Source organism: Denticeps clupeoides, chromosome 11 (genome assembly GCF_900700375.1).
Source record: "Denticeps clupeoides chromosome 11, fDenClu1.1, whole genome shotgun sequence".
Lineage (NCBI taxonomy): Eukaryota > Metazoa > Chordata > Actinopteri > Clupeiformes > Denticipitidae > Denticeps > Denticeps clupeoides.
In genome coordinates this window covers 9136141-9151220 of record NC_041717.1, presented here as the reverse complement: position 1 = coordinate 9151220, position 15080 = coordinate 9136141, and the positions used below count along the sequence as shown (strand labels likewise).

Genomic DNA, 15080 nt, shown 5'->3' with positions numbered 1-15080 from the left:
TGTGCTGGTGCACAGTGTGATTCATTATGATTCTGCATCATGTTCCATTCAGTTTGCAGGGAGGATGAAGCTGAAGGTAATCTAAAAAATAAAGTGAAGTGATGGTCACTTATGATGCACAGCACACACAGTGAAATTTGTCCTCTGCATTTAACCCATCACCCTGAGTGAGCAGTGGGCAGCCATGACAGGCGCCCCGGGAGCAGTGTGTGGGTACGGTGCTTTGCTCAGGGGCACCTTGGCAGATCAGGATTCGAACCGGCAACCTTCTGATTACAGGGACGCTTCCTTAACCGCTAGGCCACCACTGCCCCAATTAAGGTGGATTCAGGTTGAACTGCCGAGTAGGAATGTGCATCTCCTAAAAATGATTCTTGCAGCTTTTTTGATCTCTGCTCTGGCTGACTGGAGAACTGATGACCGATTATGAAAGTAAAGTGACAACAAAATGTGTCTTCAGCTTTTAACCATCACTCTTAGTGAGCAGTGGGCAGCCATGACAGGCGCCCGGGAGCAGTGTGTGGGTACGGTGCTTTGCTCAGTGGCACCTTGGCGGATCGGGATTCAAACTAACCCTAAACGTTAAGCAGCCACTGCCCCATTATGCCTGCACGCCAACAACAGCTTTTGGGTTGCCTGTCAATCCATCCATATATTCATAACTTGGCCTGCTCAGTCACTGTGTTTCACATAATGCAATTCTTTTTGTGCTTATTATCATTCAAATGGTCATGAGACTATTCAATATTGTGACAAGAGTGGCATTGAAAAAATGTCTCCCAAGTTTTAGCTGGTTAAGCATTACGTTGATTAGTTAAAGTAAAAATAAATATAAAAAACTGGACATAGCAGCCATAATAAATCACTTTTACTTTTGATACTTCAGCACATTTGGAGCAACATACTTTTACTCAAGTGAGTAAAATACTTTTAATACTTATAACGGGGTAAATTTTTTTGGTTTATCTCAAGTACATGATTTGTGAAGGTTCCTGTTTGAATTCGTGGTTCAGACTGGTGTTGGTGGTGGTGTAGCATTGTGAAGAATTTGCAGACATTAGGCACATCCATCCGAACTGTGTGCCATGTGCACACACAACCTTATGTTTGGTAACTCTCAGTAATCAAATGCACGATCTTGACGTCTCAAGCTGGTTTAGTGGATTTTAACTTTAACTCTATTTTCTTTCGTGAGCATCAGACATTAAAAGTGGGTCGCAGAATTGCAGATGAATTCTATTCTTCTTAGTACATTTGGATCCTGTAATGTCATGCTTCTAGTGACATCTTCAGGTTGTAGTTGAAACTTCAGAATTGACACACGTGATGCAGAGGAGTTTGTATTTTATTGCCTAAATGAATTCACCTTCAGACATCACGCACATGGCAAGACTAGTTTTGTTTCAGTGGGACTGAGTAAATAAAATGCTTCCTTTCGCTTTTTGCATTTTAATTTCATATAATTTAGGGGTAGTAAAGGCCACATTCACTTTTGGACAGTGACACATGCCAGGTTTCTACCTGTTTTTATTACAGGAAGTGACCTGACATTTTACTTTTAAAAAGGGAACAAACGGCATCTTCTGCTTTTCAGTTTTAGCCGTCAGCTCCATCAGGCTTGTCTGTGTCTCTGGCTGCTTCAAGTCTATGCCCTGATGTCAAGTCAGCTCACAACAGCTGCTTTGGTATAAGGCATTTTGGTGAGTACTTTCAATGGATTGCCAACCACTTGACAAAACTCTGTCTAGTTGATTCTTAAATTTAACATGATAATTTGAACGCATAACTGCGAAAGTTTAAACTATCTCATGAGCCTAAAAATCTGTCATTATAGTGAAGTGATTGTGCAATATGGATAACATGACACCAGGGCAAATAATCTTTTTGATCAATGAAACAGCTGCTACAGAATAACGGGACCGGACAACTTTATGAATTAATACTTTTGGTAAGAGAGCTCACATGTGTGATGCAATCTACTGAATCATGTTACATTATGTTGCAATCATTTCTTTTGCTGCATCAGGACGGAGTTTGCGGCCCTCTGCCTTGATTGCCAGCATGGTTCTGCCCTCTGTGCTTCCAACCAATACAACATCCAACACATCTGAGTGCTCAGCGGACTCCCAGAGCGTTTACGTCGCTGTGTTCCTCTGCCTGGTCTTTCTATTGGGTTTTTGCCTAAACGTCTTCAGCTTGTATGTGTTTTGTTGCCGCATGTCCCACTGGAACTCCAGCACTGTCCTGCAGTTCAATCTGGCCCTCAGCGACTCCGTCGGAACCCCGGCCATTCTTATGATGGTTGTGCACTTTGCCAATGACGGCAACTGGCCATTCGGGGTCCTTTTGTGCCATTTCAAGATCGTACTACTCAGCATGCATTTCTATGGCAGCACCACGTTTCTGATGCTCATCAGCATTCACCGTTATGTGGCAGTGGTGCACTTTAACCGGAGCTGCCCTATGAAGCGTAAGTGTTTCGTCAAAAAGCTTTGTGTTGGAATTTGGCTGTTTTTGCTGACCGCAGGCATCATCTACTCTGTCTTGGTCCCAGCCGGCAAAGAGCAGGAGACTATGCAGTGCCTGAACATCAACCAGAGGGGACTTAGTGAACAGTACCTGATCATAAACTTTATTCTACTCACTTTCTGGTTCATCCTGCCTTTCTGCACCTCAGCAGCCTGTTATGGGGGCCTGGTCAACTCTGTGGCCAGAATCAACGTGAAGACCCTGAAGGGTCCTTCAATCAAGGCCAAATCTCTGAGAATGATAGGAACTTGCCTGCTTATCTTTGGACTGTGTTTCCTGCCACTGCATGTTACAAGGACCATAGGAGTCATGGTTGTGAGGTACCATCCAGAAAAGTGTGACCTCCTCAGAAAGGTGGAGACGGCATATTACGTCTCCTTAATTTTAGGGGGAATAAACAGCTGCTTGGATCCTCTAATCTACTTCTTTGGGACAAACAGTTTCAGAAAAACCATCAGAAGGTCCATTAAAGTGGTAGTGAGCAAAAGAAGAATTGGTAACAGAAGCGAATCAGAGACGGTCACTCAGAGCATGAACAGAATTGTGATTGACACCATTGCAAAATAATAATAGTTTTAATTTTAATATACTATTGGACTATAGAAGAAGATAATGGATGCTCTGTGTAAATGAATATGCCAGTTCTGTTCTGATCCACAATACTAATTAATGTCTGCGATAAGTCATTATGTCGAACTGTGACTGTGTATGTAGAATGTAGCAGTTGTCCAGATATTTTTCCCATCATTTTTATTTTTTATTCACTCTCATATTTTCATGGTGATATCTGATTTCTCTGTGTCTATAAATTGGATGGTAAGGATTAAAGTAAACTATTCTAATTCTGTCATGTTTTCACATTAAATTTTTTTTTACTTTACTTTACTTTACTTTACTTTATTTAGCAGACGCTTTAATCCAAAGCGACTTACAAGAGGAAGACACCAGCAATTCTCGTTCGATTTCTATAGAATATTGAGTTTACAAACTAAGAGCCCTGAAGAGGCTCAGACTTGTCAGTGAAGAGCATGCTCAGAGATTGTTAGGTGCTAGACGAAGAAAAATTATAATGTATTTATACATTTTTGTATTGTTTGTGCAATGTGTACGCATGTGCGTGTGTAAGTGTTAGATTTGTCTGTAATATTTTTTGAACAAGAGGGTTTTCACCTACTTCTTAAAAGTGGTGATAGTCTCGGCTAGTCGTGTGGAGGAGGGCAGGTTGTTCCACCAGCCAGGGACAACAACGGAGAACAGAGATGATTGGAATCGGAGACCCCGTGAAGAAGGAATTTTTAGTCTCCTTTCGTTTGCAGATCTGAGAGAGCGTGTAGGAGTGTATCTAGGTAGTAGTGTGTTGACGTAGGAGGGCGCAGTTTCATTTACAGCCCTGTAGGCAAGCATCAAGGATTTGAACTCAATGCGAGCAGCTACCGGGAGCCAGTGGAGGGAGGTAAGAAGAGGTGTAACATGGGTGTATTTTGGCTGATTGAAGATGAGATGGGCTGCCATATTTTGGATCATCTGGAGTGGTTTTATGGTGACTGCAGAGACTCCAGCCAGGAGAGAGTTACAATAGTCGAGTTTGGAGATGACCATTGCCTGGACGAGGAGCTGCGTAGCCTGTTGTGAGAGAAAAGGCCAAATCTTGCGAATGTTGTAGAGAGTGAACCTGCAGGATTTGGAGATCGCAGCAACATGATGGTTCAAACTTAGTTTGTCATCTATCCAAACTCCAAGGCTTTTTGCAGATGCCGTGGGTGTTAACAGTAGCGATCCAATTTGAAATGAAAGGTTTTGTTGAGGGGAATTGTTGCCCGGAAAGATCAGAATCTCGATTTTGGATAGGTTGAGTTGGAGGTGTCGCTCAGACATCCATGCCGATATGTCTGAGAGGCAGGCCGAAATTTTTGTTGCTATAGTAGCTTCTTCTGGTGGGAATGACAGATAGAGCTGGGTGTCATCAGCATAAGAGTGATAGGAGAAGCCATGTGATTGGATGATGTGACCAAGTGAGCGAGTGTATATTGAGAATAGAAGGGGGCCAAGGACAGAGCCTTGTGGAACCCCTGTGGTTACCCTAGAGAGGACAGATGTCTCACCTCCCCATGATACCTTGAAGGACCAGTCGTAAAGATAAGAGGTGAACCAATCTAGTACGGTTCCTGTAACTCCTAAATCAGAGAGTGTGGTGAGAAGAATTTCGTGGTTAACTGTATCGAAGGCAGCAGATAGATCAAGTAGGACAAGGACAGATGATCTGCGGGCAGCTCTTGCAGCACGAAGGTCGTCCATCATTGCCAGGAGGGAGGTTTCAGTTGAATGCCCTTTCCTGAAACCAGACTGAAAAGGGTCGAGAAGATCATGCTCGTGGAGAAATGAGGAAAGTTGAGCCAGGACTGCTCTTTCAAGAATTTTTGGTTGGAGACTGGGCGGTAGCTATCCAGTAGAGACGGGTTTAATGTGGGTTTTTTGAGCAGGGGAGCAATGACAGCCTGTTTGAAAGCAGTGGGGAATGTTCCTGTTGTGAGTGAGGAGTTTAAGACGTTTTGTGTAAAACAAAGCAACAGTATCTGTGTAATGTGAGAAAATGGCGGTTTTTATGTCATGTCTATACGTACTGAGTTGGAGAGATGTTTACTGAAACTAGCTTGCTAACCAACGCTCCTTGCGTTGTAGTGAGTAAACGCAGAGCACAATGGACAGTGAGAATCGCTACGTGATATCTGTTATCGATCAGTGTCGGCTGCATGATTGGCGCTCAAGATGTGACCTGATACTCACCGATCAAGCATCCTCCACTGATAGCTCTTTAACCAGATCCTAAATGCTGAAGTACCATACCTGCATCTTAAAATGATCATTTTATTTATAGATATACAAACACACACACACACACACAGTACAGGCCAATGGTTTGGACACACCTTCTCATTAAATGTGTTTTCTTTATTTTCATGACCATTTATTTTGGTAGATTCTCACTGAAGGCATCAAAACTATAAATGAACACATGTGGAGTTATGTACACAAATTACATTCTGCAGTGCTCAGAAAATCTGCTTCAATAGCACAAATTATTACAGACTGTGAATATTATAGTGTATAATGTGAGATTTACCTGCAGAATGATTGTAAAACCCACCTCTGGGCAGAACGGCGCTGCACTGAGCAGCACAGAATGTCAATTTTTGCGCAGAAAGCTTTACTGTTAGTGCTGCTACTGGATTTAACCACCCAGTAAAACTGGGCTCTTTCCCTCATTCTTTTCTGTCACTCTGATGGCGATGTTGCGTATGCGACCTATTTGTGTCTTCTGTTACTGCAACTCCGTCGCGCATTACTATCGCTTACTTTACGCGTGTTACATCGTGCATTGATTTACTGTAAAGGAAACCAAGTATGTCCGCGCAGCCAGATAAAAACAGAGATCTTGTTGTGCAAATTAAATAACTTTGCCATAAAATGATCGTACATTATGGGATTTTTATTGATCGTATGGAGTAATGTTGTTCTGCCAAATACTGCCCCCTTTTGGAGTTGTGCACTGTTTGGCGGCATTTATCAGACGCCCTTATCCAGACACTTACAATCAGTAAGTGAAAGTGGAGTGAAACACTGCAGCACAGCACATGGTGACAAAACAAAATGTGTCCACTGCTTTTGACCCTTACCCTAGGTGAGCAGTGGGCATCCATGACAGGAGCAGTGTGTGGGGATGGTGCTTTGCTCAGTGGCACCTTGAACCAGCAACCTTCCTTTCCCTCCAGTTGGAGGGACAGTCCCCCTGGAGACTCAGGGTTACTCAGGGACACAATGGTAGTAAGTGGGGTTAGAACCTGTGACTTTGTGGTCTTCTGGCTGCTAACATGCCTTAAAATACGTGTTCGGAAAGTGTTCGGAGTCGAATGCATGCGTGTGAGACCGAGTGCAGGGACGTGGCCGCCGGTTCGGCCGAGGGGAGGTCAAGGATCAACCCCTCCCCTGGCGTGACGTCACGGGAGACGAAAGCGAGGCGCGCGCACAGGTGGAAAAAAGTCCCTGGCCGCCCAGAGGTGGGTGCGCCGCGCCGTTCCGTCCGGAGCTCGACATGGGCAAACTGCAGGGCTTCGAAGTCTCCCTGGCCGACAACAAAGCCACGTACGGGCCCGGCGAGGCGATTTCGGGCGCCGTGAAGATCTCCACCGCCCAGCCGATACAGTGTAAAGGTAAGGAGCCCCGACATTTTCCACCCACCTGGGCCGAAGACGCGAGGTCGTCCTGCGGGCCAGAAAACGAGAAGCGCTGCTTATTTTTTTTTGTCTCGTTCTTCCTCTCGTTCCCAGTGTCCAGATTTTTTTTAAAAAAAGCGGAACTATTATGTAGATATGAAAGCCCCTCTGGTCCGCGGTTTTAACTGAGTTCTTCACGGTTATGAAAAGACACCTTTACACAGGAAATGGGGGCGATGGTTCGGAGAAAACACCTCTGTGTTGTGGTTAAATATACTTGTCCCATGCCAAATGTTGTATATAAATACACACAATAAGCACACTTTGTGCTTATTAAACACACATCAACTTATTTAATTCCATTTTATTAATTTAGATTTCCTCATTTTCACAAAGTTGATATTAAATCAAGTCGAAGTTTCATTTTTGTAATTATAGGTTTAACTGCATTATCTTGCTTTGTGGATTTTTATGAACTTAAAGGGAATGGAAGGTGGTTTTGTCTCCATCCCCATTATGTGAAACTCTGTCGTCTCGCTTGGATGAAGGTTGATGACCCCCCCCTTCTTTGTAGAACCTGTTGAGCAACTTAAACTATGTCACTCGCCCTTCTTCTTTCTGCTCTTCCTGTCTGCACACTGTAAACGATCAGAAAAGTAAGATTAAGTGCTCAGGATTATTATCTGTACATTTTCTGATGAGGATGATTATTATTATGTTTGGACAAAATATCTTTGAAATGCAGTAATTGTTGCAAATCGAGGTGAATCCTGTGAATTCTTGGCAATAAATCATAAAGCACAACTGACGAAGTCTTATCAAACCGCATGCACGGTCATGAATACTGTAGTACCCTTAGCTATTTTTGTAAATAATAATTATATAACAAATGCCATTTGATTGTACTGTTTGAGCAGGGAACAACATTTCATTTTGCTGGTGTTATGGAATTTGTTTCTGCGGGGGCCACTATTAATATACTATATTACCATATTTATTATAGTAATATAGTCAAACTACTGCTTGCACCAAAGGCCAGTCCAAGTACGATTGTCCCATTAAACAGGAGCAAGGGGCAGATTATTCATTTTAACACACTGGAGAAAAGTTAAATTGTCCAAAAAATTTTGGACAATTGGACTGTTAAGTGTAGCATTAATGTGCGTAATTTGGATGACATTATGACCATGCTTGAACTGTTCAGCCATGCAGTAAATTCTTGTGTAATGCTGTGGTTTCCTGCTTGCCAACGTCCTGTAAACTTCACCCTTTATTTCTTTTTTTAAACGCGCCATCAACTGCAGACACCATCCCAGTCTTTGCTGTCACCCTGCAGAATGGGTTGCCATTTTCAATATTATCAGCATAGTGAGTGGAGAAATTGGGCTCTTGAGGTTCTTTTTAGAGAATATTTAGTCCTTATCAGCCCTGCAGCATATTATGACTGAATTACTTTTTATATTATTATATTATTATATTAATCATTCTTCATTTTCAGATTAGACCAAGAATGACTCACATGAATGTAGTAAAAATCAATTGCAAATTATATAACATAGGCCATTTTTATTTATGTATTTAATAGGCAGAATGTTATTATGTAAATGTATTTATTTATTTATTTATATTTAAGTTCGGGGGTCTAAACTTGTACTTTTAGACTAATTTATGAATTATTATTAAGATTCTGATAGTATTTGGATGTGAATAGTCAGGATGTCTTAAAGAATGCTCCGTTTTGATGTTCACAAACATCACCAGACTGAAAGTGTGGCATTTGAACAGACTGAGTTCATGTAGTTGGAGAATGAGAGCAAGACAGAAGAATAGTTGCATTTTCATTATAACCTTCGTGAGATTATTCAGAGGCCTGTTAACTTCCACTGGCCTCTGGTGACAGGACGGCATTTAGTGTGTTTTGTGCTTTTATTGATTCGGGCATCCACAGCAGGCTTTAGACTCCTTATTAGGTGCCATAAAAAAAGGAATTAATCTCTGTGGTGGTTCTAACATTTAGTGCTCTACAGTGACCTGAGAAATACAGAATTTATAATTACATTATTTTTGTTGCCCTGAAATGCCGGAGTATGACAGTTTACATTTCTACACATCTGTAAAAACTGTGTTCTGTGTTTTTTCTTATAATAATTAACAGCAAAAGTAAAAGAGTACATATACAAACATGTCTCCTGAAATTTTGAAACGGCAGTTGTTTGCAGTGTTATTTAATGTCCCCTATTATGATTTTTTTTTATTGCTTTTATATCAGTCTTCGTGTTCCCCTAATACTGTATCAGATGTCTCTTTTTTTCCGAAATTCAGCCGTGGTGCAGAATTACAACTAATTTTAGCCAGTCCCACAATGGGATTTTCCCAGGATGCGGCGTTTCGCTGTCAGTAGCTTTAAATGCCAATGAGGATGAGAGAGGCGGGATGAGGAGGAGCGCGGCCTATAGAAGCGAGTGGGCATTCACGGAAATGATGTCATTGACACCATTCACCAACCAGGAACTCAAGTCCCCGTTTTGCCAATTATCCCACTGGTTCTTCAGAGTCTCGCATGTCTGAACTAAAAACCACATTTGAGCTCTTTTTCGCATTCAATCACAGATGAACTGCAACACATCACTCATTTCAAGGCCATGACGGTTGGTGACGTTCCTGGAAAATTCTCTGCCCAGAGAAAGCATGAGAAAGGGGATATAACCTTTCCCCTTATGACGACATAAGGGGACAAATTCGGGATCAGATTGTGTGAGCTGCCGCTCTCTGAATGGAGAAACAGAATGGCCAAAGCACTTTTTACACCTATCGCCGTTTTTAGCAGGACCATAGACAGGCTAGGGGAACTCGTATTAATGTTAAATAATTCCACAAAGTAAAATTTTCACAATAGGGGACCTTTACATTTTATGTCCACCCGGTGTTGTGGTAAGTGCAGTTAGATGTACTAGTTGTGGTTCTTATTAGGGCTGCACGATTTGGGGAAAAAGACATTGCGATTATTGAGATCAATATTGCGATATGATAAAGGACACTTGCTTGTACATCAATGAAAAGTCGCATACTAATAGTAAAATGTTTAATTTCAAAGTGAAACATACAAACTACTTATAACCTGAAATGCCCAGTGCTTTCAAAATACAATATTCTACAAAATTAAAAAAATCACAAAAACTCTTTTACATTACTGTCGAACGACAAACCCTGGTAAGGCTAAACAACTGTTTTCATTATATTTGACCATTATAAAATCCTGTATTATAGTTCTTACGTTTAACCAAAACGTTGTTTGGAGGCTGACTTGAACTCAGGGATGCATAGCTTTGCTAAGGTTAAGATTTGTAAACTGAGGTGAATTTCTTTAGGAAACCTTCAAAGTTTGAGAAAAGTTAACTAAACAGCTAAGAACAGTCTAAATAGTTAATGCCTACGTTTAGCCAAAACGTTGTTTGGAGGCTGACTTGAACACTGGAATGCATAGCTTCGCTAGCTTAGCCTAGCTTAGCTAAGGTTAAGACTTATAAAACGGGGATTTTATAATGGCCAAATATATTCAAAACAATTGTCCAGCCTAACCTATGAAATTTAATCCCCCGGGATCTGGTTTGGAGCGTACAGCGGTTTGTACAGCCCCAAGCAGCACAAGAGTGAGGCATTTTTATGCACTTCTCTCCATAAACATGTATATGCTTCACGCCACAGCAGAGCCTCTCGCAATATGGCGGCGACGTTGACGTACGATGCAGCGTGTCATGCGGCGTCCAACCATATGTCTCCGAATCGAAAGTCATGTGACCAAATACATCACATCCGACTGAAGTGAGACTCGCAAACTTTGAGAGAATGGATCGGATATGTTGCCGATCCAATCCATGTACTAATCATTTAAATCACAGCTTTTTGCGTTCATGTAATCGCACAGACTGACATCGCGATTACGATTGTGATAAGATTAATCGTGCAGCACTAGTTCCTATTAATCCTATTAATGCTGTAAAATAATTTTAATAATACAGGCCTTTGTGGTCTTCTGGTTCATTGGCATGTGTTAGGCCCAATAGGCAACTTCCACTCCAGTCGTTTTTAGTATTTAGCTGTTATATTCAATACATTTTATATTCTATATTCTGAATCTGTTTAATGTCTAGATACTGTATATAGTATAACATGTATGTACTGTACTATACCATATTGGCTCTGAGAAGGTAGTTGAATGTATGTTTGAAGAACACTTGAAGTCTTCTTGTACCAATTTTTAATAGTAATGATTCCCTCTGTAAATCATCATCTTTTCATTTCTCTGGCTACCAATGGGCTTCTTGACTATCTAAATGTGTCAAGGGATGCTAGTTACTGCCTCATGGGGAGTGAGTGTGAACAGATAAACATTACATCATGTTGGAACGCCTCAAGTTGAAAGGCTGAGCTTCATGGTCCAGATGGAATTGTTTGGAAATACAATATTTATACTTTTTAATACAGTATGATGCAGCTGAGAATATTTCTGTATTTGTATTTACTGTAGTTAACTTTTATAACATATTCCTGCTCTGTGTAAATACATTCCATTTACCTGTAGTTCTTTCTCTTGTTTTTGCCTGTGCTTGTTGTTGATAAATAATCAATTTTCAGAAATCATTTTTTTTCAGCTATCAAAGTGAATTGCACTGGCTTTTGTGGGGTGACCAGCAAGGTGAATGACACAGCCTGGACGACAAAAGAACAGTATTGCAACAGTACTGTGTCAGTGGCTGACAAAGGTATGGACAACAACAACAATAATAATTTAAAGCTTTTACCCTGAATTTTATCTCACAGGTCACTTATTTAGTTACATATTGGCCACTATTTCTGAAGTAAATGCAGCCCTGTGTATGAAGTCTGGGGCTTGTTTGCTAGTGTAAGGTCAATTGCATTCTCTGGATATACATGAATAAATAGAAAGGAACACCTTATTGATGGGCACGAGTTAAAATGATCCAGAATGAGGAAGTTGTGTGTGTCAATAATGGGTCTCCTCCCATTTTAAACCCTGTTTATAAATACACCATTAAAGATAGTGTTCTATGCTAGGTGCCACGCCCGTCTCTTTTCCTCTACTCTCATCCAAAACAAAGCTGAGTGCTCTCGTAGGAAGACTGAACCTGTCATTTTTCTCTCCCTTCCCCCAGGCACTCTCAGACAGGGGGTGCATTCCTTTCCGTTCAGATTTCTCCTACCAGGTGAGCTGGTTGAACGATGACATCACTCTCTCACTTTCAGCGTTCCACCTAGATTAGTGACTCACCTGAACATGTGATTGTTTTACTTGTCTTTTTTTTTTTTTTTTTTTTTTTTTTTTTTTAAGAATATAATGTGTTTTGTGTTCTTTCCCGGTTTGTGAATGGTTACCTGTATTGTAGGTTGTAGTGTAATTTTTGGGCAAGTGGGCTTTGGGAATGAGTGGAGACAGGTAGGTTACATTCTGACACTTTGCAACCCGATTCCTTGTGGAGATCAGCCATGCAAATGACTGCTCTCCAGATATACAATAGGCTCTTTCTTTGTTCGCTGCCTGCTGTGGTAGGGCTGTAGGTCATGTGACACTACTGCTCAGTCATAACAGGGAACTTACCTTGTATCCTTTTCCCATGGTGCGTGGAAACAAAGAACCAAACAAAACCGATCAGACCAGTTTGCCTCCGCTGTCTGGAATGTTTGAGGCCTTCTTTCCTTTCTATCAGGCATCACATGAAAAGCTGACCACGTGGATGCAGAAGCATGTGTTGATGATCTGGTCCATTTTCTTCAGACCTTGTGAACATTTCTTCACTTCACCTGTTTCCACCCTTTTAGCTTCTGCTCCGCCCTCGTATGTTGGACCATATGGCAGGATTATATACAAAATCAGAGCGTTCATCGACACTCCTCGGTTATCAAAGGATTATGCGGTTGAAAAGATGTTTGAGGTCGTCAATCCTTTTAACCTCAATGATGTTCCTGAATTACAGGTGAGACAAGGCTGCATAAAAATGTAAATAAATGTTAAGAAATTTTTAAACGCTAAATGCTTACATTGCAATAATTTTTAGAAGCATAATTATACCAGTCACATTTTTCATAATCACAGTCCAAGCGTTGTATAGCAACTTTGACCGTTGTCATCAAACAAGGTGCCTTCCATCCACAGGGTACAAACTCTGCATCCACCACCAAGAACTTCTCTTACATGCTGATGAAGAGTGGCACTGTTACACTGAATGCTGCCTGTGATCTTCGAGGGTACACCCCAGGCCAGGTTGTTCAACTGGAAACTGAAGTGCTGAACCAGTCAGGGAAGTCCACAGGCATGGTGGTGGCCAGTTTGATGCAGGTAGAGGACTACAGCTCAGCCAGATGCTAAATGGCCATTAATGAAATTTAGGGGCTCTTCTAAATTTTGCTGTGTATTCTCTTGGAGTAGAAAGTGACCTATAAGGCCAAGAAGCCGTTCCATGACATAAGGACTGTTGCAGAAGTGGAAGGACCCACAATAAAAGGAGGCAAACAGTGCCAGTGGAAGGAACAGATTATTGTGCCTGAACTCCCACAATCCTCTCTTGCTGGGTGCAACATCATTGACATTGAATATTTTATTCAGGTTTGTATTAAAGATTACAGATTAGCCTTTTTCCTATGTTAGCCAAGACTCTTTTCAGCCTTGTGTGTTACCCAAATCTATGTGGGGAGTGGAATAATCTGATTAAAAAAAACTGACAGCCAAAACTGAACTGTACAGCCTGTACATATGCAAATATTATGTTTTCATAGCAGTTTAGACCAAATTTGTTTCCTGTTTCCTTTTTACTCACATCCTGTGTTTCTCTCTTTCTGTGGTGCTTTTTTTTTTTTTTTGGTGCAGGTTTCTCTGAAAAATCCAGAAGTGTCAGTGAAGCTCCCCATCGCCATTGGAAGAATCCCTGTGGACCCCACCTGCAAGACACCGTCCAGACCTGTTCTGCCAACACCAGCACCTAGGGTTACACCACAGCAGCCTTCCAAACCTGTACCCAGGCCCAGGAGCTGTTGCATTTCTCCCAGTGCACCTCCAATTGATCCTGATCAGATGATTGGGGCTGGACCTGCAGACATGCCCAACAGGAGATACTCCCAGCTTCCAAGCTCAGGTCAACCTCCGGCCGTGACGCCCAACGCGTTCAGCTACACCGCAGGTCTTGCTTTCCAGCAAAACGTCCTGTCTCCTGATTTAAGGTCACCATACCCACATGGTGAGTGCACCAATCTAAAATAAATGCCTACACGCATGGGTTAATAAATTTTGTCTTGTGAAGCAGTGCTTTTCTGCTAATGTATAATTGGGTTTTCCTGATTTAATTACCGGGTTCAGTTTCCCTGGAGTTATTACTTTCCTCTGACACACACTACAGTAACACTGCAGCAATCTGTAGTTGATCATTGTGTGTTGGATATTTGATGCTGCAGGTCTCTGTGTCTAAAGCCTTGTTTGTCTCTCTATTCACAGAGCTCCCACCCAGTTATGATGAAAGCTGCAGCAACAACTAGACCTGGAAAGGATGAGGGAAGCCTGTGGCAATACCTGAATCACATCTGGTCCAACAAATATATGCATATATATATATATCTTCTTTTTAATTGTTCATCTCAGTATTAGCACTTTCATAATCATGCAAGACTGGAACTAGTCACATGATTATTTTCATTGTTGTTATTAACATTATTGTTATTTTATTTTATTTTACCTGTATTATTATATTTGATCTGTATGTGGCATCTGTGATGTCATATCTGCCGTTTCCCACTTCTGGTCTTTTAAATCCAATCTGTTTTAACAGATTAATAAATCTTTTACAGTTTATTGTGATTTTTCCTTTTCTTGTGAGTGGACTTTCTGATCATCTTAGAAACATAATGTAAAGTCCCTAATCCAAATTCCATAGTTATGGACAATGCTCATCTCAGCTGTACTTTTCTTTTAAGTGGATTTTTGTTTGCATTTCATTTTGGGCGGGGTTTAAATACTTTTTTGATATTGGAATCAAATGTTCACTGGATTTTTTTTGTGTGAATAAAATTAATACATGACTACATAAAGTCCATTCTGCTTGTATCAAGATGCAGGCCTTGAACAACTTGGTTTATGGGGACGAATTGTATCTTGAAAAATGGAGGTCTGTTCAAGGAATTAAAGGAAAGGGGAGGAATAATGTAGCCAAGGAATCATTTATTTCAATCATCCTATCTTGTTTCTTCCCTCCAGGGTGGTGCTGAGAATTAAATTATGTAATAATAATATTACAGAAAGTGATATTACGGCAAGTGATAAAAAGGTTGCCAGTT

The 15080-nt window shown here is 41.2% G+C and overlaps 2 protein-coding genes across 2 annotated transcripts; both read left to right on the top strand.

The window, feature by feature from the left end:
- The first annotated feature begins 1604 nt into the window (after positions 1-1604).
- On the top strand, positions 1605-3371 carry LOC114799913 (P2Y purinoceptor 2-like). Its single transcript, XM_028996868.1, has 2 exons — positions 1605-1700; positions 2027-3371. Exon 2 carries the CDS (start codon positions 2062-2064, stop codon positions 3094-3096), a length of 1035 nt encoding a protein of 344 aa, XP_028852701.1. The 5' UTR covers positions 1605-1700; positions 2027-2061; the 3' UTR covers positions 3097-3371.
- Positions 3372-6540: 3169 nt separating this feature from the next.
- Positions 6541-14596, top strand: arrdc1a (arrestin domain containing 1a). Its single transcript, XM_028995986.1, has 8 exons — positions 6541-6737; positions 11393-11503; positions 11915-11965; positions 12579-12733; positions 12913-13095; positions 13186-13362; positions 13624-13990; positions 14245-14596. Exons 1-8 carry the CDS (start codon positions 6620-6622, stop codon positions 14283-14285), a joined length of 1203 nt encoding a protein of 400 aa, XP_028851819.1. The 5' UTR covers positions 6541-6619; the 3' UTR covers positions 14286-14596.
- The last annotated feature ends 484 nt before the right edge of the window (positions 14597-15080 follow it).